This window comes from Salmo salar, chromosome 12 (genome assembly GCF_965601325.2).
Source record: "Salmo salar chromosome 12, fSalSal1, whole genome shotgun sequence".
In the NCBI taxonomy this organism is placed as follows: Eukaryota; Metazoa; Chordata; class Actinopteri; order Salmoniformes; family Salmonidae; genus Salmo; species Salmo salar.
The window spans coordinates 46,544,987-46,567,184 of NC_138302.1; the positions used below are offsets into that span (position 1 = coordinate 46,544,987).

Sequence of the window (22,198 nt, forward strand, 5' to 3'; positions counted from 1 at the left end):
TCCCCTGCCCCGAGGTCGAATGCTCAGGAGACACCTCACCGTGTATGCCGGATGGCCATCAATGAGATGGGGGGAGGGGTGGGCCTGGAAAGAGGAGACAGAGGGCTGTGAGACAGAGGTTTAATCCTTGATACATGAAATGTGGGATGCATACAGAGGGTAAGGGGCAACAGAAGACGAACAGCAGAGGGGCTATGGATCTTGGAAATGGAGAAGGGGCCGATAAAACTGGGGGAAAGTTTGTAGGACTCTACCCGGAGGGGCAGATCCCGAGTAGACAGCCATACCCTCTGCCCAAGACAATAGCGGGAGCCGGGATCCGGTGGCCGAGTTCTCTTCCAGGTATACCGACAGTGGCGGATGAGCATCTGTGCAGAGGGTATGTTGACTTCTTTCTCTTGCTCCGGGAAGAGTGGTGGCAGATAACCCATGGAGCACTCGAAGGGCGAGAGCCCGGTGGCCGAGTAGGGAAGGGTGTTCTGGGAGTACTCCACCCACACGAGTTGTTGGCGGCCCCAGGTGGTGGAGTTGGCCGAGACGAGGCACTGAAGAGTTGTCTCCAGGTCCTGATTGGCACACTCCGACTGGCCATTGGATTGGGTATGAAACCCGGAGGACAGGCTGGCCAACGACCCAATGAGTGTGCAGAACGCCTTCCAGAACCAGGACGAGAACTGAGGACCACGGTCGGAAACCATGTCCAACGAAAGTCCATGGATCTGGAAGACGTGGTGAACCATGAGCTGGGCCGTCTCCTTGGCCGAAGGTAGCTAAGTGAGGGGAATGAAATGGGCGGCTTTGGAAAACCTGTCCACCACTGTGAGGATTGTGGTGTTGCCATCAGATGGAGGGAGACCAGTGACGAAGTCCAGGGATATATGTGACCAGGGTCGGTGATCGACAGGAAGAGGTTGAAGGAGGCCAACTGGAGCTTGCCGAGGAGTCTTGTTCTGAGCACAGACAGAGCAGGCGGCGCCGAACGCGGAGATGTCCGGAACCATGGTGGGCCACCAAAAGCGTTGTCGCACAAAGGCCAGGGTCCAATGGGAGCCAGGGTGGCAGGCAAGCCTGGAGCAATGAGCCCATTCCAGGGCCGGGGAGTGGGCAGCGTCTGGGACAAACATCCGGTTAGCCGGGCCCCCCCCACCCGCTCTGCCTCACGGACCTGGATCTCTAAACCCCTGACGAGGATAGCCGCAAGGCACGAGGTAGGAAGAATGGTCTCGAGGTTCGAGGGTGTAGAAGTGAGGCACTCGGGAAGCCGGGGTGGCCTTGAGAGACGCACTGCTGACAGTGGTGTTACTGGGGGTCTGGGAGGCTACTGTCATGGCCGACGGCCTCACAGATAATCTGTGGAATTGCTCCAGCAATGTATTCAAGGCACAGTCATGGCGTTCTGCCAAGGCCTGGAATCCATCCATAAGACCTCGGAGTAACTCCTCGCGTCTCCCAATGGTGGCTCCTTGGGAGGAGATGGCGCCGCAGAGCTGTTCCGAGTCTTCTGGGTCAGTCATGGCCAGTTCGTACTAGCAGACCTTGAGATAAGACCCAGATGCAGACAGTTCGAAGTAACAAAAGTTTATTACAAGAACAGGGGCAGGCAAACGACAGGTCAAGGGCAGGCAGAGGTCAGTAATCCAGGGCAGTGTCACAAGGTACAGAACGGCAGGCAGGCTCACGGTCAGGGCAGGCAGAATGGTCAAAACTGGGAAAAGTAGAAAACAGGGCCTAGAGAGAAATACAGGAGTACGAGAAAAACGCTGGTAGGCTTGATGAGACAAGCACAAGACAGGTGAAACAGATTAGGGTGTGACAAGGCAAGGGGGTTTCACGCCAACCACGGTGCTTCAGGCTAACTCTTGACTCTTTCCTCACACAGTTTGGGTCTGGCACTCGCCTACCTGTCTGCGTGACATTTTATGTAAACTAGTTGCTGAGGAAGCAGGCAGCATATAGCCCCATACAGCCCTATAAAGCTACTATTTCCCTCTGAGTGGGAGGTGACGTTATGAGTCATTGTTTTGTCCCAACTTTGTATTTTGTGTGCCAAGTGCCAACACCATTGTTTTGATAAATACCTCTCCAGCTCTTCTTTGTTCTTGATGGGAACGCTTACTGTTGGCCTAGGTGTGTCCCAAATGGCACCCTATTCCCAATTTAGTGCTGTACTTTTGATTGGGCTGGTCAAAAGTTGTGCACTATACAGGGAATAGGGTGCCATTGGGGACGCCAGCCTACTGTTTGGTTGCAGGGGTTTTTAGCTAGAAATGGCGTGTTGACATTGCTAATGGTTATGATTGCTAAGCAAGTGAAGCCCTGGCTTTGACCTTTTGTTTGAAGTCCACAGCTTAGCCACGGCCTGAGTCACTCCACTGAGGACAGACTGACGGATGGACACATTGAGCCTGAAGGGGGAGAACGAGCTGTCCAAAAAATATATATAATCACATTCATGCTGCGTTGTTGACACGTGTGCCTGGTCACCACAAATGTGTTTTGTTTGTTGGGAAAATGTAAAATGGTTCCGTATATGGTGCCATACTGTCTGTGTGTGTGTGTACACAGACACATACTGTGTGTCTGTGTCTGTGCATGACATTTGTGTGGGTGTTTGTATGCAAACAGTACGTGTGATCAGAGAGCAAATATCCAAGTACTGCATTTGGACTTTGATGATAGAAAACCCTTTACATTCACTGAACACATTACAGTAATCAGGCTCCCTAAAGATGTTTGTGTATGTGTTTGGATGATGCGTATGGCATCACTGTTGATTCTTGTCTCCGCATCTACTCTAATATTCTTGAAAGACTTAATTGCAATAAGTTGTCACAAGTTGATCAAAGACAGTGAGCAATAGAGAGACAGTCAGACAATGTGAAGGCAGGTAAAGAGAGAAGAGAGTCTTTCTTATCCCGTCACATATCTCCAGATATTGGAGAGCTTTCTACTGTCTTTCTACCGTATGGGCTAGTGAAGTTTATTTTATTATTGCTGAAATATTGATACCCCCAAAAATAGTATATTTTCTCTCGGAGTGTTCATTAATTTGACATGGGGACAATTCAAAATGAAAAAAAGAGTGGGAAGGATGAAAGAAAAGGCAATATGAAGTCTGGGTTTTGCATTATTCCCCCATTTTACGACAAATACCACAGCAACAGCGATCAAGTCCTGTATTTAATCAAGCCTTTATAAAATATTAACGCGGGAGATGGGCATTTTCTCCCATTTTCTCCCTCAATTCCCACCTGTTTTGTGAGATGGGTCCTACTGGCTGAGTCCTGCGTTCTAATTTCAGATAGGGAGGGAGTAGCAGTTCGGATGTGCAATGAAGCCAAAGGGTATATAGGGGACTGTTAGAATGTATTTTAATCACATTAATAGAAGTCTTGGCAGATTTATAAGGGCTCTTTAACTTCATTCTTTGGCCCCTACCTTGTTCGTGTTCGTACCGCACCTTTAATAATCTATAGAACTGACTGATCTTCTAATTCAATGTGCCACTATTCTGTGAAGGGCACGCCATGTGGGAATTGAGTTAATCATAGGTAGCGCTGCAGTGTCTTTTGTCATAGTACATATGTTGACTGCCTTACTGGGAGGTGATGGCTTCTCCTCTTCCATCTCTTGCTGGCTGTGAAATAGGAACTTTGCTTCTTGATGACTAGATAGAACATCCTTGACATAAAAGAAAGAGAAAAGCCTTGACCATACTATAAAGGGCATACTGTGAAGTGCTACAAATGTATATAATAAACATGTTGGGATTGGCAAGTTCAAGGCTGTTTTAGAATCTGACATTTTGAACATGTCATGTTCTTTTGAAGCATGGAATTGTTTATCGACTGTAGCTATGTAGAACTATCCCTCACTTTCTGTTAATCTTCTCTGATGTTGTTAAAGGTCCATTGCAGTCATACATGGGATTTTCCTGTGTTTTATATATATTTCCACACTATTAGGTTGGAATAATACTATGATGCTGTTGAAAAGGCCGCCTGAAATGTTGGCCTGCCCGGTGACATCACCAGGTGGTAAATTGGTTAATAGACCAATAAGAAAGAGTTCCAAACCTCTCTGCCAATAACAGCTAGTTGTCAGTTTTCCCTTCCCTACTCAGACCATTTCCAGACAGTCCTAGAAAAATTATTGCTTGAGAAATTATTGCTCGAGAAATTGCTCCTTGCTTAGAAGCATTTTTTTTTTTGACCATTTTAATTGAAAACAATAACACTAAGGTACCCAAAATGATTTGATATTGAGATAGAAACAGCTGCATTAGTCCTTTAAGTATTGCATTCACAATAGTGTCAACTGTCAATCAATGAAATCAATGCATTCTATAGAACCTTTTCAACAACATGTTATATACCTCCAGAAAGCATGAAATCTCAGCTTGACTTTGATTTCCTTGATTGCCAGATCCACACAGATTCGGACGAGGGCGAGGGGAACATCAAGTACACCATCTCTGGGGAAGGGGCGGGCACGATCTTCATCATCGACGAGCTGACGGGCGACATCCACGCCACCGAGCGATTAGACCGCGAGGAGCAGAGCTACTACACCCTCAGAGCTCAGGCCCGGGACCGGCTCACCAATCACCTGCTGGAATCCGAGTCAGAGTTTGTCATCAAAGTCCAGGATATCAACGACAGTGAACCCAAGTTCCTGGAAGGGCCCTATATCGGGAGTGTGGGAGAGCTTTCACAAATAGGTAAGGAGGGAGGAGTGTGTGTGTATTTGTGAAACAAAGGCGGTGCTGGATTGCAGGAATGTGTTCTGACTATGTTCAGGTCTGATCATGAAGACGTGAGGAGTTCATTTTAAGTATCAGAGATACAGTATGTGTCCATAGGGAAAAGTGGTAGGGCCTTCATTACCTGTCATTGGGAGGACATTGAGGACATTTAATAATGTTAACAGTGTTTGAAGAGACATTTGTTGATGGTACAATTTTTACCCAGGTCAGATTTGGACAATGCTACCCAATCCAGTCCCAAGATTACAATCGCCAGAGGTAAAAGTTTGAGAGTTTGTGAGGAAATGAGAAACGTTGTTAATGCCTGTGTGAGTGTTTTCGAGGTAAAGTACAGAAAGAGTTTTGTGTGTGTGTCAGAGAGAGTCTACTTGTAAGTAGGGGATACTAGGCTAAATGTAATGTCTCTCGCTCTCCTTCGCTCCTGATTGGAATTAATTCCTGCCTTCTAAGCACGTTTTGGCCTTTTTTCTGCCGGCAGTGCTTATTGAAACAGGGGAACGAGAAGAGACAGAAGGCAAGATAACAGTGTAGAGAGAGACAGAGCGAGAGAGAGAGAGAGAAAGAGAGATGGGAGAATAGTTCATGTTCGCGCCCTCCATTTCTCCTCCTCCCACTTGTTCCCCCACCTCTCAGTCAAATTACACACTAAATTAGTGTGCACTCCATGTTTTATACATTCACTACAGTGCCAATGCTAATGAGATAACTGGAGTGCTTAGTCAAGCATTTCTCTCCGTTTAGTTTTCTGGTCATATTTGCTCTTCCTGTAGAACAACAGCTAATGGCGTTGCTGTGGCACCACTGTGATAAGGTCACAGTCACCGCGGTGCATGGTTGAGAGGCTGAGGGCTTGGGTGACAGACTGACGATCAATGATGCACACTTCAAACCAAACGCCCAGCGCTAAGGACCACTGCGTTGGCCTAGTTGATGGTGGCGCTCACACTTCAATATGATGTATGCTAAAGTATACATAAATGTATTCACCTGAATTACTTGGTCGTAGTAGCAGCCATCTTATGATGGAAGAAGTTACACTTGTTAAATGTTTTTATGGAAAATGTGAACTATATGAAGCCTTGTGAGATCATTTTGAAATCAATTTCAATTTAATTGGAAACTATTGTTGGAATGGAAAAGTGAATGAATGACAATAAATAGTATATTATTCTCTTTCCAAACATGCGTGTCAACTTTTGAATGAATGTGTTTTTTTTTGCCATTCCATACAGGTCCCATACATTGAACTACCATCAAGCTTTACAATTTGACTAATTGATTAGCACAAATCAGCATTTATTTCTGATGTCGTTTCACTCTATCCAGACACTTTAATCTGTGGCATGGAGTGAGACAAATGTGAGAACCACTGATCTGAGACAGTACTGGATGGAACGGTAATGGGAGCAGGTTTCCAGTATTATCCCAGGCTTCATTCCTAATGGCACCCTATTCCCTACATAGTGTACTGCTTTTTACCAGATGCCTAGTGGCCCTAGCGCACTACTGTATGTAGTAGGGTGCCATTTGGGAGACATCTTCAGCCAGTAGCATGCACATGCTCACTGTGCTTTTTTATGGCCTTGGTAGAAAGCTGGTCCGCAATAATAAAAAGAAAGTAATCACAAGGCAGCCTGCGGTATATTCATTTCCACTTATCGCTCCTGTCATGTTCTTCCTAACATGGCCCTGTCATAGCTCATGGCCCCTATGAGAGAGGGCCCGGGAACCAAAATATTTTTCTTTACATATCATTCAAAGTCTGCTTGTTGTTTCGGCTCGGTTAACGCCTAGGAAGAGAGGAGGGGAGAATAAACTAGGCCTGTCAGGCCGAAGATGAATGCCGAGGGATCATTCGCCGCCGTCCTGTGAAAACATGGCCTGGCTAATGAAATCGGAGTCCTAAATCAAATTTCTGTCACGACGTTGATTGAATTTTGCATTGAGCCGTGTGAATGTCTTCATGTTCGGACCATTGGTTGAACAGGAATAGAGTCGTGCTGTGGCTGTTTCACCTCTGTATTAACGGCCCTACACATGTTCTATGTAGTAAGTTTAGTTTAGTTTATTAGGATCCCCATTAGCTACTTCACATGCAGCAGTTACTCTACCTGGGGTCCACATAAAACATAGAAATACTTGACAAAGTACACAACAATAATAGACAAGAACAACATAAGATATTACATTAAATTAAAAAATATTTTTTTTTAATAAAAAATGAAATAAAATAAGAGTTATAATGTACAGTTGAAGTCGGAAGTTTACATACACCTTAGCAAATTACATTTAAACTCAGTTTTTAAAAATTCCTGAAATTTAATCCTAGTAAAAATTCCCTTTCTTAGGTCAGTTAGGATCACCACTTTATTTTAAGAATGTGAAATGTCAGAATAATAGTAGAGAAAATTATTTATATCAGCTTTTATTTCTTTCATCACATTCCCAGTGGGTCAGAAGTTTACATACACTCAATTAGTATTTGGTAGCATTGCCTTTAAACTGTTTAACTTGGGTCAAACGTTTTGGGTAGCCTTCCACAAGCTTCCTACAATAAGTTGGGTGAATTTTGGCCCATTCCTCCTGACAGAGCTGGTGTAACTGAGTCAGGTTTGTAGGCCTCCTTGCTCACACACACTTTTTCAGTTCTGCCCACAAATTTTCTATAGGATTGAGGTCAGGGCTTTGTGATGGCCACTCCAATACCTTGACTTTGTTGTCCTTAAGCTATTTTGCCACAACTTTGGAAGTATGCTTGGGATCATTGTCCATTTGGAAGACCCATTGGCGACCAAGCTTTAACTTCCTGACTGATGTCTTGAGATGTTGTTTCAATATATCCACATAATTTTCCTACCTTATGATGCCATCTATTTTGTGAAGTGCACCAGTCCCTCCTGCAGCAAAGCACCCCCTCAATATGATGCTGCCACCCCTGTTCTTCACGGTTGGAATGGTGTTCTTTGGCTTGCAAGCCTCCCCATTTTCCCTCCATACATAACGATGGTCATTATGGCCAAACTGTTCTATTTTTGTTTCATCAGACCAGAGGACATTTCTCCAAAAAGTGCAGTCTTTATTCCCATGTGCAGTTGCAAACCGTAGTCTGGCTTTTTTATGGCGGTTTTGGAGCAGTGGCTTATTCCTTGCTAAGCGGCCTTTCAGGTTATGTCAATATAGGACTTGTTTTACTGTGGATATAGATACTTTTCTACCTGTTTCCTCCAGCATCTTCACAAGGTCCTTTGCTGTTGTTGTTAATCTGTTCATCTTGTTGTTCATCTCTAGGAGACAGAACACGTCTCCTTCCTGACCGGTATGATAGCTGCGTGGTCCCATGGTGTTTATACTTGTGTACACTTGTGTACTATTGTTTGTACAGATAAACGTGGTACCATTTGGAAATTGCTCCCGAGGATGAACCAGACTTGTGGAGGTCTACACATTTTTTTCTGAGGTCTTGGCTGATTTCTTTTGATTTTCCCATGATGTCAAGCAAAGAGCCACTGAGTGGCAGGTACACCTCCAATTGACTCAAATGATGTCAATTAGCCTATCAGAAGCTTCTAAAGCCATGACATAATTTTCTGGAATTTTCCAAGCTGTTTAAAGGCATAGTCAACTTAATGTATGTAAAATTCTTACCCACTGGAATTGTGATACACAGAATTATAAGTGAAATAATCTGTCTGTAAACAATTGTTGGAAAAATTACTTGTGTCATGCACAAAGTAGATGTCCTAACCGACTTGCCAAAATAATAGTTTGTTAACAAGAAATTTGTGGAGTGGTTGAAAAATGAGTTTTAGGTGGAGTTCTTAAAGTTACTGTGCGTAGATGATAACAGCAGGGATTAGCAGCGGTGTAAAAGTGGTGCCTTGTAGTGTAGTGCCTTGCGGTCGGAGGCCGAGCAGTTGCCATACCAGGCAGGGATGCAACCAGTCAGGATGCTCTCGATGGTGTAGCTGTAGAACCTTTTGAGGATCTGGGGACCCATGTCAAAACTTTTTAGTCTACTGAGGGGGAATAGGTTTTGTCATGCCCTCTTCATGACTGTCTTGGTGTGCTTGGACCATGTTAGTTTGTTGGTGATGTGGACACCAAGGATCTTGAAGCTCTCAACCTGCTCCACTACACCACCGTCGATGAGAATGGGGGCGTGCTCAGTCCTCTTTTTCCTGAAGTCCACAATCATCTGCTTTGTCTTGATCACATTGAGGTAGAGGTTGTTGTCCATGCACCACACGGCCCGGTCTCTGACCTCCTCCCTATAAGCTGTCTCATCATTGTCTGTGATCAGGCCTACCACTATTGTGTCATCAGCAAACTTAATGATGGTGTTGGAGTCGTGCCTGGCCGTGCAGTCATGAGGGGGAGTACAGGAGGGGACTGAGCATGCACCCCTGAGGGGCCCCTGTGTTGAGGATCAGCATGGCGGATGTGTTGTTACCTACCCTTACCACCTGGGGGCGGCCAATCAGGAAGTCCAGGATCCAGTTGCAGAGGGAGGTGTTTAGTCCCAGGGTCCTTAGCTTATTGATGAGCTTTGAGGGCACTATGGGGTTGAATGCTGAGCTGTAGTCAATGAATAGCATTCTCACATAGGTGTTCCTTTTGTCCAGGTGTGAAAGGGCAGTGTGGAGTGCAATAGAGATTGCATCATCTGTGGATCTGTTGGGGCGGTATGCAAATTGGGTGGGTCTAGGGTTTCTGGGATAATGGTGTTGATGTGAGCCGTGACCAGCCTTTCAAAACACTTCATGGCTACAGACGTGAGTGCTACAGGTCGGTAATCATTTAGGCAGGTTACCTTAGTGTTCTTGTATTGGTCTGCTTAGGGCTAGGCCCCTTTTTTCTAAATTTCTGCCTGAATGACGTGCCCAAAATAAACGACCTGTTGCTCAGGCCCTGAAGCACTGGTGCTTCCTGCTTTCATTTCTGTTTGTAAGCAGGAATCAGGAGGATAGAATTATGGTCAGATTTGCCAAATGGAGGGCGAGGGAGAGCTTTGTATGCGTCTCTGTGTGTGGAGTAAAGGTGGTCCAGAGTTTTTTCCCTCTGGTTGCACATTTAACATGCAGATAGAAATTTGGTAAGACGGAAGTTTCCCTGCATTAAAGTCCCCGGCTACTAGGAGTGCTGCCTCTGGGTGTGCGTTGTCCTGTTCGTGCCTCTGGTTGAGCATTGTCCTGTTTACAGCTCATTCAATGCTGTCTTAATGCCAGCATCAGTCTGTGGTGGTATGTAGACAGCTCTGAAAAGTACAGATGTAAACTCTGTAGGTAGATAGTGTGGTCTACAGCTTATCATTAGATACTCTACCTCAGGCGAGCAAAACCTCGAGACTTCTTTAGATATCGTGCAGCAGCTGTTGTTTACAAAAATACATAGTACGCCGCCCCATGTCTTACCAAACGCTGCTGTTCTGTCCTGCTGATACAGCGTATAACCAGCCAGCTGTATGTTGATAATGTTGTCGTTCAGCCACAACTCCGTGAAGCATAAGATATTACAGTTTTGAATTTCCTGTTGGTAGTTTAATCTTCAGCGTAGGTCATTGATTTTATTTTCCAACGTTTTCACGTTTGCTAGCAGAATGGAAGGAAGTGGGGGTTTATTCGATCGCCTACGAATTCTCAGAAGGCAGCCCGCCCTCTGGCCCCTTTTTCTCCGCCTTCTCTGCATGCAAATAACGGGGATCTGGGCCTGTTCCTGGGGAAGCAGTATATCGTTCACATCGGGCTCGTCGGACTCATTAAAGGAAAAAAAGGATTCTGCCAGTCCGTGGTGATCAATCGCAGTTCTGATACAGAGAAGTTATTTTCGGTCATAAGAGACGGTAGCAGCAACATTATATGTACAAAATAAGTAAAAAAATAAGTTACAAACAACGCAAAGAATCGAACAAAAAACACAATTGGTTAGGAATACATAAAACGTCAGCCTTGTTCTGCAGCGCCATCTTGTCAGATGCTTTATTCAGTACTTTTTTAAAGCTCTTTTGGCATCGATTACAGACTTGAGTCTTCTTAGGTATGATTCTGCATGCTTGACACACCTGGATTTGGGGAGTTTCTCCTATTCTTCTCTGCAGATCCACTCAAGCCCATCATGTTGAATGGGGAGTGTTGCTACACAGCTAGTTTCGGGTCTCTCCAGAGATGTTCGTTCGGGTTCAAGTATGTGCTCTGGCTGGGCCACTTAAGGACATTCAGAGACTTGTCCTAAAGCCATTCCTGCATTTTCTTGATGGTGTTCTTATGGTTGTTGTCCTGTTGGAAGGTGAACCGTCGCCCGAGTCTGAGGACCTGAGCGCTCTGGAGCAAGTTTTCATCAAGGATTTCTCTGTACTTTGCACCGTTCATCTTTCCCTTAATCCTGACTAGTCTCCCAGTCCTTGCCGCTGAAAAATATCCCCACAGCATGATGCTGCTACCAATATGCTTCACCATAGGATGGTGCCAGGTTTCCTCTAGACGTTATGCTTGGCATTCAGGCCAACAAGTTCAATCATGGTTTCATCAGACCAGAGAATCTTCTTTCTCATGGTCTGAGAGTCCTTTAGGTGCCTTTTGGCAAACCCCAAGAGGGCTGTCATGTGCCTTTTACTGAGGAGTGGTGTCACAGTATCCACAGAAAATGGTGCCCCTGCTCGGCCGGGTGGCGCTCGCCGGTCGTCGTCGCCGGTCTACTAGCTGCCGCCGATCTGTGTTTCTGTGTTCATTGTGTTTTGTCTGTCTAGGTCCGCACCTGTTGTCATTTCTGTCATTAGTGGGGGGGTATTTAGTTTGTTCCTTTGGGGTTGTGTGTTGTGCGGGATTGTTTGTTTGTCAGCGGGTTTACGCTGTGGCCGTTTCTTCTCTATCGTTTTTATATTGGAGGATTTATTTTCTCGCCGGGCTGTGCCCCGTGCGTGATTTTCCCTTTGTGGATTACCTGTTTCCCTTTTGGGTATTGTGCACTCCCAGTGCCTTTTGATCACCTAGTGTTTGGGTGTGAATAAACTTCGAGCTACTGGACGATATCTCCTGCATTTGACTCTACTCCTTCCTCCTGCCCTAAGTACCCGTGACAGAATCCCGCACCACCAATTATTATGGAGTCAGCAGGACCCGAAGCAACTTCAGGTGCTGAGCAGGTGTCGCAGCACGCCAGCCTCCTCCACCGCCTAGGCTCGGCGATGGACCAAGTACTGACCCGACTGGAGAGCTGGGAGAGAGGTACCTCCTCCACCAGACCAGCTCCAGTGGCTCAGCTGGCGCCCCTACCGACACCCCCTGAAGTGGGCTCGAGTGGGATTCGGATTACGCCACCGAGGGAATTTGATGGGACGGCCGCTGGGTGTAAGGGGTTCTTACTCCAAATCGAACTGTACCTGGCGACCGTCCGCCCCTCTCCCTCCGACGAGGAGAATGTGAGCGTCCTCGTCTCCTGTCTTACGGGTAGAGCCCTGGAATGGGCCAACGCGGTTTGGGAGGGCCCAGACTTGGCTCGGGACGACTACCCGGAGTTCACCCGTCGCTTCCGGGCGGTATTCGATCATCCCCCGGAGGGCAAGGCGGCGGGTGAGAGACTGTTTCATTTGAGACAGGGGACGAGGAGCGCTCAGGACTTCGCCTTGGAGTTCCGGACTCTCGCCGCGGGATCGGGGTGGAATGAGCGGGCCCTAATGGATCACTATCGCTGCAGTCTAAATGAGGATGTCCGTCGGGAGCTGGCTTGTAGGGACCACGCCATCACCCTCGACCAGCTGGTGGATTTATCCATCAGGCTGGACCACCTACTGGCTACCCGGGGACGTTCTAGTCGGGGTCTGTTCATTCCACCTCCCAGCCCTCCTGCTCCACTGCCCATGGAGATAGGAGGAGCTGCTCCGAGGAAGACCGGAGGAGGGGGCCTCTCCTGCACCCACTGTGGACGCAGAGGACACACTGCGGACCGGTGCTGGATGGGTCCCCCCAGGAGTCCGGAGGGCAGGCAGAGCACTACATCAACACCCCAGGTGAGTCAGCACCAGACACACCCAGAGCCCCCTGTCGACCACATGTACACTTCTGTTTGTTTTCCCGATTTTTTTTCCCCTCACTCCCAGTATAAGGCACTAGTCGATTCAGGTGCAGCTGGGAGTTTTATGGACCGTGGGGTCGCTAATAGGTTAGGGATTCCCCTGGTTCAGCTGGACCACCCCTTCCCTGTGCACGCCCTAGATAGTCGACCGCTAGGGTCCGGCCAAGTGGGGGAGGTTACTGTGCCACTGGTTATGACGACGTGGGGGGGTCATGTGGAACGTATCAGCCTATACCTCATCGACTCCCCGGCGTTTCCGGTGGTACTGGGAATCCCCTGGCTAGCCACTCACAACCCTCAGATTTCGTGGAGACAGAGGGCTCTTAAGGGGTGGTCACGGGAGTGCTCAGGTAGGTGTGTAGGAGTTTCCATCGGTGCAACCACGGTGGAGAGTCCAGACCAAGTCTCTACCGTGCACATTCCTTCTGAATATGCCGATTTGGCTATCGCCTTCAGGAAAACGAAGGCGACTCAATTACCACCCCATCGACAGGGGGATTGTGCGATAAATCTCCAAGCTGACGCGGTCCCTCCTAGGAGTCATGTGTATCCTCTGTCTCAGGAGGAGACGGTGGCTATGGAGACATACGTCACGGAGTCCTTGAGACAGGGATACATACGGCCATCTAAATCACCCGTCTCCTCGAGTTTCTTTTTTGTGAAGAAGAAGGGGGTGGCCTGCGCCCGTGCATTGACTATAGAGGTCTAAATTCCATCACAGTGGGGTTCAGTTACCCACTACCTCTCATTGCTACGGCAGTGGAGTCATTCCACGGGGCACGCTTCTTCACCAAACTAGATCCCAGGAGTGCGTATAATCTGGTGCGTATCCGAGGGGGAGACGAGTGGAAAACCGCATTTAGTACCACATCTGGCCATTATGAGTACCTCGTCATGCCGTATGGGTTAAAAAATGCTCCCGCTGTCTTCCAATCCTTTGTGGACAAGGTTCTCCGAGACATGCTCGGACAGGGGGTGGTGGTGTACATCGATGACATCTTGATCTACTCCGCTACCCGTGCCGAGCATGTGGCTTTGGTGCGCAGAGTGCTTGGGCGGCTGCTGGAGCATAACCTATACGTCAAGGCTGAGAAATGTGAGTTCTCCAAATGAGCCGTCTCTTTCCTAGGATATCGCATTTCCACCACAGGGGTGGTGATGGATTGTGACCGCGTTACGGCTGTGCGTAATTGGCCTACCCCTACCACGGTGAAGGAGGTGCAACGGTTTTTGGGGTTCGCCAATTATTACTGGAGGTTTATCCGGGGTTTTGGTCAGGTGGCAGCTCCCATTACCTCACTGCTGAAGGGGGGTCCGGTGCGGCTGCGGTGGTCGGCGGAGGCGGACAGGGCCTTCCGTCATCTGAAGGTTCTGTTTACTGACGCTCCGGTGCTGGCGCATCCGGATCCCTCTTTGCCATTCGTGGTGGAGGTGGACGCGTCCGAAGCTGGGGTAGGAGCAGTTCTGTCACAGCGTTCGGGCGCTCCTCTGAAGCTCCGCCCCTGCGCTTTCTTTTCTAGGAAGCTAAGCCCGGCGGAGCGCAACTACGATGTGGGGGACAGGGAGTTGTTAGCTGTGGTCAAGGCTTTGACAGTGTGGAGACATTGGCTTGAGGGGGCACGTCACCCTTTTCTCATCTGGACCGACCACCGTAACCTGGAGTACATCCGGGCAGCGAGGAGACTGAATCCTCGTCAAGCCAGGTGGGCTATGTTCTTTACTAGGTTTCAGTTCACCCTTTCATACATTCCGGGTTCTCGGAACCGGAAGGCCGACGCACTGTCGCGTCTCTATGACACCGAGGAGAGGACCATCGATCCCATACTTCCTGCGTCCTGTCTAGTGGCGCCGGTAGTATGGGAGGTGGATGCGGACATCGAGCGGGCGGTTCAGTCAGAACCCATTCCGCCTCAATGTCCCGCGGGTCTGAGGTTCGTTCCGCTTGGTGTTCGCGATCGCCTGATCCGATGGGCCCACACTTTACCCTCCTCGGGTCATCCTGGGGTGGAACGGACAGTGCGAGGCCTGAAAGGGAAGTACTGGTGGCCCACCTTGGCTGAGGATGTAATACACTATGTCTCCTCCTGTTCGGTGTGCGCCCAGTGCAAGGCTCCTAGGCACCTGCCTCGAGGGAAACTACAGCCCCTCCCCGTTACACAGCGACCTTGGTCTCACCTCTCGGTGGATTTCCTAACTGATCTCCCGCGATCTCAGGGGAACACGACGATCCTGGTTGTTGTGGATCGGTTCTCGAAGTCCTGCAGTCTGCTCCCGTTGCCGATCTTCCTACGGCCCTACAGACAGCGGAGGCCCTATTCACCCATGTCTTCCGGCACTACGGGGTGCCCGAGGACATCGTATCTGATCGGGGTCCCCAGTTCACCTCCAGAGTGTGGAGGTCGTTTATGGAGAGGCTGGGGTCTCGGTCAGCCTGACCTCGGGTTTCCACCCCGAGAGTAATGGGCAGGTAGAACGCATCAACCAGGATGTGGGCAGGTTTCTGCGGTCATATTGCCAGGACCGGCCAGGGGAGTGGTCGAGGTTCGTGCCATGGGCCGAGATGGCCCAGAACTCTCAACGCCACTCCTCCACTAACTTGTCACCTTTCCAAGTTGTATTAGGTTATCAGCCGGTCCTGGTGCCTTGGCAGCAGAGCCAGACGGAGGCCCCTGCGGTGGAGGAATGGGTACAGCGCTCTCAGGAGACCTGGAGGGCTGTCCAGGAGTGCCTGAAACGGGCTATCGGGCGACAGAAGGAGAGCGCTGACCGCCGCCGCAGTGAGGCTCCCGTATACAATCCAGGGGATAGAGTCTGGCTCTCGACCCGGAACCTGCCCCTCCGCCTGCCCTGCCGGAAGCTGGGTCCGCGATTTGTGGGGCCGTTCAAAGTCATGAGGAGAATAAACGAGGTGTGTTATAGGTTAAAACTCCCTTCATATTACCGCATTAACCCCTCGTTTCATGTGTCTCTCCTCAGGCCGGTGGTAGCTGGTCCACTGCAGGACGCTGAGGTGCGGGGGGTCCCTCCGCCCCCCCTGGACATCGGGGGGGCCCCGGCGTACACAGTCCGGGCCATCCTGGACTCCCGACGTCGGGTAGGGGGCCTGCAGTACCTCGTGGACTGGGAGGGGTACGGCCCGGAGGAGAGGTGCTGGGTTTGGGTGGAGGACATTTTGGATCCCACTATGCTCCAGGAGTTCCATCGTCTCCGTCCGGACCGGCCGGCGCCTCGCCCTCCGGGTTGTCCCGAGGCTGGCGTCGGCGCGCTGCGGGAGCCGCGCGTCAGGGGAGGGGTACTGTCACAGTATCCACAGAAAATGGTGCCCCTCCTCGGCCGGGCGGCGCTCGCCGGTCGTCGTCACCGGTCTACTAGCTGCCGCCGATCTGTGTTTCTGTGTTCATTGTGTTTTGTCTGTCTAGGTCAGCACCTGTTGTCATTTCTGTCATTAGTGGCGGGGTATTTAGTTTGTTCCTTTGGGGTTGTGTGTTGTGCGGGATTGTTTGTTTGTCAGCGGGTTTACGCTGTGGCCGTTTCTTCTCTATCGTTTTTATATTGGAGGATTTATTTTCTCGCCGGGCTGCGCCCCGTGCGTGATTTTCCCTTTGTGGATGACCTGTTTCCCTTTTGGGTATTGTGCACTCCCAGTGTCTTTTGATCACCTAGTGTTTGGGTGTGAATAAACTTCGAGCTACTGGACGATATCTCCTGCATTTGACTCCTTCCTCCTGCCCTAAGTACCCGTGACAAGTGGCTTCCGTCTGGCCACTCTACCATAAAGGACTGATTGGTGGAGTGCTGCGGGGATGGTTGTCCTTCTGAACGGTTCTCCCATCTCCACAGAGGAACTCCGGAGCTCTGTCAGCGTGATCATTGGGTTCTTGTTCACCTCCCTGACCAAGGCCTTTCTCCCCCGACCATCTCTAGGAAGAGTCTTGGTGGTTCCAAACTTCCTCCATTTAACCTGTTGGGTCTAGGGGGCAGCATTTGCACGTCTGGATAAAAAAAATGTACCCGATTTAATCTGGTTACTAATCCTACCCAGTAACTAGAATATGCATATACTTATTATATATGGATAGAAAACACTCTAAAGTTTCCAAAACTGTTTGAATGGTGTCTGTGAGTATAACAGAACTCATTTGGCAGGCAAAACCCTGAGACATTTTCTGACAGGAAGTGGATACCTGATGTGTTGTATTGACTTTAAACCTATCCCATTGAAAAACACAGGGGTTTAGGAATATTTTGGCACTTCCTATTGCTTCCACTAGATGTCACCAGCCTTTACAAAGTGTTTTGAGTCTTCTGGAGGGAGATCTGACCGAACAAGAGCCATGGAACGATGATGTCCCATTAGACACCTGGCGCGCTAGTTCATGTTGGGTACCCTCGTTCCAATACGTTATAAAAGAGTATGCATTCGTCCACCTTGAATATTATTCATGTTCTGGTTAAAAAAGGCCCTAATGATTTATGCTATACAACGTTTGACATGTTTGAACGAACGGAAATATATTTTTTCCCCTCGTTCATGACGAGAAGTCCGGCTGGCTTACATCATGTGCTAACGAGACGGAGATTTTTGGACATAAATGATGAGCTTTTTTGAACAAAACTACATTCGTTATGGACCTGTGATACCTGGAAGTGACATCTGATGAAGAGAATCAAAGGTAATGGATTATTTACATAGTATTTTCGATTTTAGATCTCCCCAACATGACGTCTAGTCTGTATCGCAACGCGTATTTTTCTGGGCGCAGTGCTCAGATTATTGCAAAGTGTGATTTCCCAGTAAGGTTATTTTTAAATCTGGCAAGTTGATTGCGTTCAAGAGATGTAAATCTATAATTCTTTAAATGACAATATAATATTTTACCAATGTTTTCTAATTTTAATTATTTAATTTGTGACGCTGACTTGACTGCCGGTTATTGGAGGGAAACGATTTCCTCAACATCAATGCCATAGTAAAACGCTGTTTTTGGATATAAATATGAACTTGATAGAACTAAAAATGCATGCATTGTCTAACATAATGTCCTAGGAGTGTCATCTGATGGAGATTGTAAAAGGTTAGTGCATCATTTTAGCTGGTTTTATGGTTTTGGTGACCCTGTCTTTGACTTGACAAAACATTACACACAACTCTTGTAAATGTACTGTCCTAACATACTCTAAATTTATGCTTTCGCCGTAAAACCTTTTTGAAATCGTAAAACGTGGTTAGATTAAGGAGATGTTTATCTTTCAAATGGTGTAAAATAGTTGTATTTTTGAAAAATTTGAATTTTGACATTTATTTGGATTCAAATTTGCCGCTCTTGAAATGCACCTGCTGTTGATGGAGTGCACCACGGGTGGCACGCTAGCGTCCCACCTAGCCCCAAGAGGTTAAGAATGATGGAAGCCCTGTGTTCTTGGGGACCCTCAGTTATGCAGAAATGTTTTGGTACCCTACCCCAGATCTGTGCCTCAACACAATCCTGTCTCTGAGCTCTATGGACAATTCCTTTAAGCTCTTGGCTTGCTTTTTGCTCTCACATTCACTGTCAACTGAGGGACCTTATATAGACAGGTGTGTGCCTTTCTAAATCATGTCCAATCAATTGAATTTATCACAGATGGACTCCAATCAAGTTGTAGAAACATCTCAAGAATGATCAATGGAAACAGGATGCACCTGAGCTCAATTTCGAGTCTCATAGCAAAGGGTCTGAATACTTATGTAAATAAGGTATTTCATTTTTAAAAATTTTCTACAAACCTGTTTTCGCTTTGTCATTATGGGGTATTGTGTGTAGATTGATGAGGACATTTTTTTATTTAATCAATTTTAGGATAAGGCTGTAACATAACAAAATGTGGAAAAAGGGAAGGGCTCTGAATACTTTCTGAATGCAGGCCTGTGAAAAAGTATTTGCCCCCTTTCTAATTTTCTCTACTTTTGCATATTTTTATACAGAATGTTATCAGATCTTAAACCAAAACCTAATATTAGGAACCTGAGTGAACAAGTAACACAACAATTACATACTTATTTAATTTGTGTCACCTTTAGCTGCAATGACCCCAATCAAGCGCTTGCTGCAGTTGTTGATCAGTCTCTCACGTTGCTGTGGAGAAATTGTGGCCCAGTCTTCCATACAGAACTGCTTTAACTCAGTGACGTTTGTGGGTTTTGAAGCATTAACTGCTAATTTCTAGTCCTGCCACAACATCTCAATAGGGATTAGGTCTGGACTTTGACTAGGCCATTCCAAAACTTACAATTTGTTGCTTTTTAGATATTTTCAGGTAGACTTGACTGTGCGTTTTAGATCATTGTCTTGCTGCATGACCCAGCTGCGCTTCAGCTTCAGCTCACAGAAGATGGCCTGACATTCTCATATAGAATTATCTGATACAGAGTAGAATTCATGGTTTCTTCCATTATCGTCGTCCAGGTCCCGAGGCAGCAAGGCATCCTTAAACCATCACACTAGCACCATCATGCTTGATCGTTTGTATAAGGTTCTTACTGTGGAATGTAGTGTTTGGTTTTCGTCAGGCATAATGGGACCCATGTCGTCCATAGGGCATTCTTCCAAGAGTCTTGATGATCATCCAGGTGCTTCCAGGTGCTTTTTGGCAAACTTGAGTCAACGTTTTGGATGAGATGAGTCACATTAACCTCTATGGGCTAGGTGGGACGCAAGCGTCCCACCCGTGGTGCACTCCATCAACAGCAGTTGCATTTCAAGAGCGGCAAATTTGAATCCAAATAAATGTCAAAATTCAAATTTTTCAAACATACAACTATTTTACACCCTTTGAAAGATAAACATCTCCTTAATCTAACCACGTTTTACGATTTCAAAAAGGTTTTACGGCGAAAGCATACATTTAGAGTATGTTAGGACAGTACATTTACAAGAGTTGTGTGTAATGTTGTGCCAATTCAAAGACAGGCGTCACCAAAACCATAAAATCTGCTAAAATTATGCACTAACCTTTTACAATCTCCAACAGATGACACTCCTAGGACATTGTGTTAGACAATGCATGCATTTTTAGTTCTATCAAGTTCATATTTATATCCAAAAACAGCGTTTTACTGTGGCGTTGATGTTCAGGAAATCGTTTCCCTCCAATAACCGGCATTCAAGTCAGCACCACAAATTAAATAATTAAAATTAGAAAACATTGGTAAAATATTATATTGTCATTTAAAGAATTATAGATTTACATCTCTTGAACGCAATCAACTTGCCAGATTTAAAAATAACCTTACTGGGAAATCACACTTTGCAATAATCTGAGCACTGCGCCCAGAAAAATACGCGTTGCGATACAGACTAGCCGCCATGTTGGGGAGATCTAAAATCGAAAATACTATGTAAATAATCCATTACCTTTGATTCTCTTCATCAGATGTCACTTCCAGGTATCACAGGTCCATAACGAATGTAGTTTTGTTCAAAAAAGCTCATCATTTATGTCCAAAACTCTCCGTCTTGTTAGCACATGATCTAAGCCCGCCGGACTTCACTTCATGAACGAGGGGAAAAAATATATTTACGTTCGTTCAAACATGTCAAACGTTGTATAGCATAAATCATTAGGGCCTTTTTTAACCAGAACATGAATAATATTTAAGGTGGACGAATGCATTCTCTTTTATAACGTATTGGAACGAGGGTACCCAACATGAACTCGCGCGCCAGGTGTCTAATGGGCCATCATCGTTCCATGGCTCTTGTTCGGTCAGATCTCCCTCCAGAAGACTCAAAACACTTTGTAAAGGCTGGTGACATCTAGTGGAAGCAATAGGAAGTGCCAAAATATTCCTCAGCCCCTGTGTTTTTCAATGGCATAGGTTTAAAGGTAATACAACACATCAGTTATCCACTTCCTGTCAGAATCTGTCTCAGGGTTTTGCCTGCCAAATGAGTTCTGTTATACTCACAGACACCATTCAAACAGTTTTAGAAACTTTAGGGTGTTTTCTATCCATATATAATAAGTATATGCATATTCTAGTTACTGGGTAGAATTAGTAACCAGATTAAATCGGGTACATTTTTTTATCCAGCCGTGCAAATACTGCCCCCTAGCCCTAACAGGTTAACCTCTATGGGCTAGGCGGGACGTAATCGTCCCACCTACGTAACAGCCAGTGTAATCCAGTGGCGCGATTTTCAAATACCTTAAAAATCCTATTACTTCAATTTCTCAAACATATAACTATTTTACAGCTATTTAAAGACAAGACTCTCGTTAATCTAACCACACTGTCCGATTTCAAAAAGGCTTTACAACGAAAGCAAAACATTAGATTATGTCAGCAGAGTACCCAGCCAGAAATAATCAGACACCCATTTTTCAAGCTAGCATATAATGTCACAAAAACCCAGAAGACAGCTAAATGCAGCACTAACCTTTGATGATCTTCATCAGATGACACACCTAGGACATTATGTTATACAATACATGCATGTTTTGTTCAATCAAGTTCATATTTTTATCAAAAAACAGCTTTTTACATTAGCATGTGACGTTCAGAACTAGCATACTTCCGGGGAATTTGCTAACAATTTACTAAATTACTCACGATAAACGTTCACAAAAAGCATAACAATTATTTTAAGAATTATAGATACAGAACTCCTCTATGCACTCGATATGTCCGATTTTAAAATAGCTTTTCGGTGAAAGCACATTTTGCAATATTCTCAGTAGATAGCCCAGCCATCACGGGCTAGCTATTTAGACACCCGGCAAGTTTAGCCTTCACCAAAATCAGATTTACTATAACAAAAATGTTATTGCCTTTGTTGTCTTCATCAGAATGCACTCCCAGGACTTCTACTTCAATAACAAATGTTGGTTTGGTCCCAAATAATCCATCGTTATATCCAAATAGCGGCGTTTTGTTCGTGCGTTCCAGAAACTATCCGAAATGGTAAATCAGGGTCGTGCGCATGGCGCAATTCGTGACAAAAAATGTCTAAATATTCCATTACCGTACTTCGAAGCATGTCAACCGCTGTTTAAAATCAATTTTTATGCAATTTATCTCGTAAAAAAGCGATAATATTCCGACCGGGAATCTCCTTTTCGGCAAAGAGAGGAAAAAACACAAAGACGGGGGCGGCCAGTGCATGCGCCTAAGCCCACAGTCCCTTGATCGGCCACTTGAGAAAGGCGATAATGTGTTTCAGCCTGGGGCTGGAATGACGACATTCAGGTTATTCCCGGGCTCTGAGAGCCTATTGGAGCCGTGGGAAGTGTCACGTTACCGCAGAGATCCTTTGTAATGGAATGAGATGTCAAAGAAAGACAATAAATGGTCAGACAGGCCACTTCCTGTAAAGGAATCTCTCA

General features: G+C 46.6%; 1 protein-coding gene across 1 annotated transcript in view; it reads left to right on the plus strand.

The window, feature by feature from the left end:
- The window catches only part of LOC106565306 (cadherin-22-like), a 138,792-nt gene that overhangs the window by 13,292 nt on the left and 103,302 nt on the right, over positions 1-22,198 (plus strand). The window contains exon 2 of the mRNA XM_045691397.2: positions 4,426-4,720. Within this exon, the coding sequence (XP_045547353.1) occupies positions 4,426-4,720 (295 nt within the window). The remainder of the gene's footprint in view (positions 1-4,425; positions 4,721-22,198) is intronic.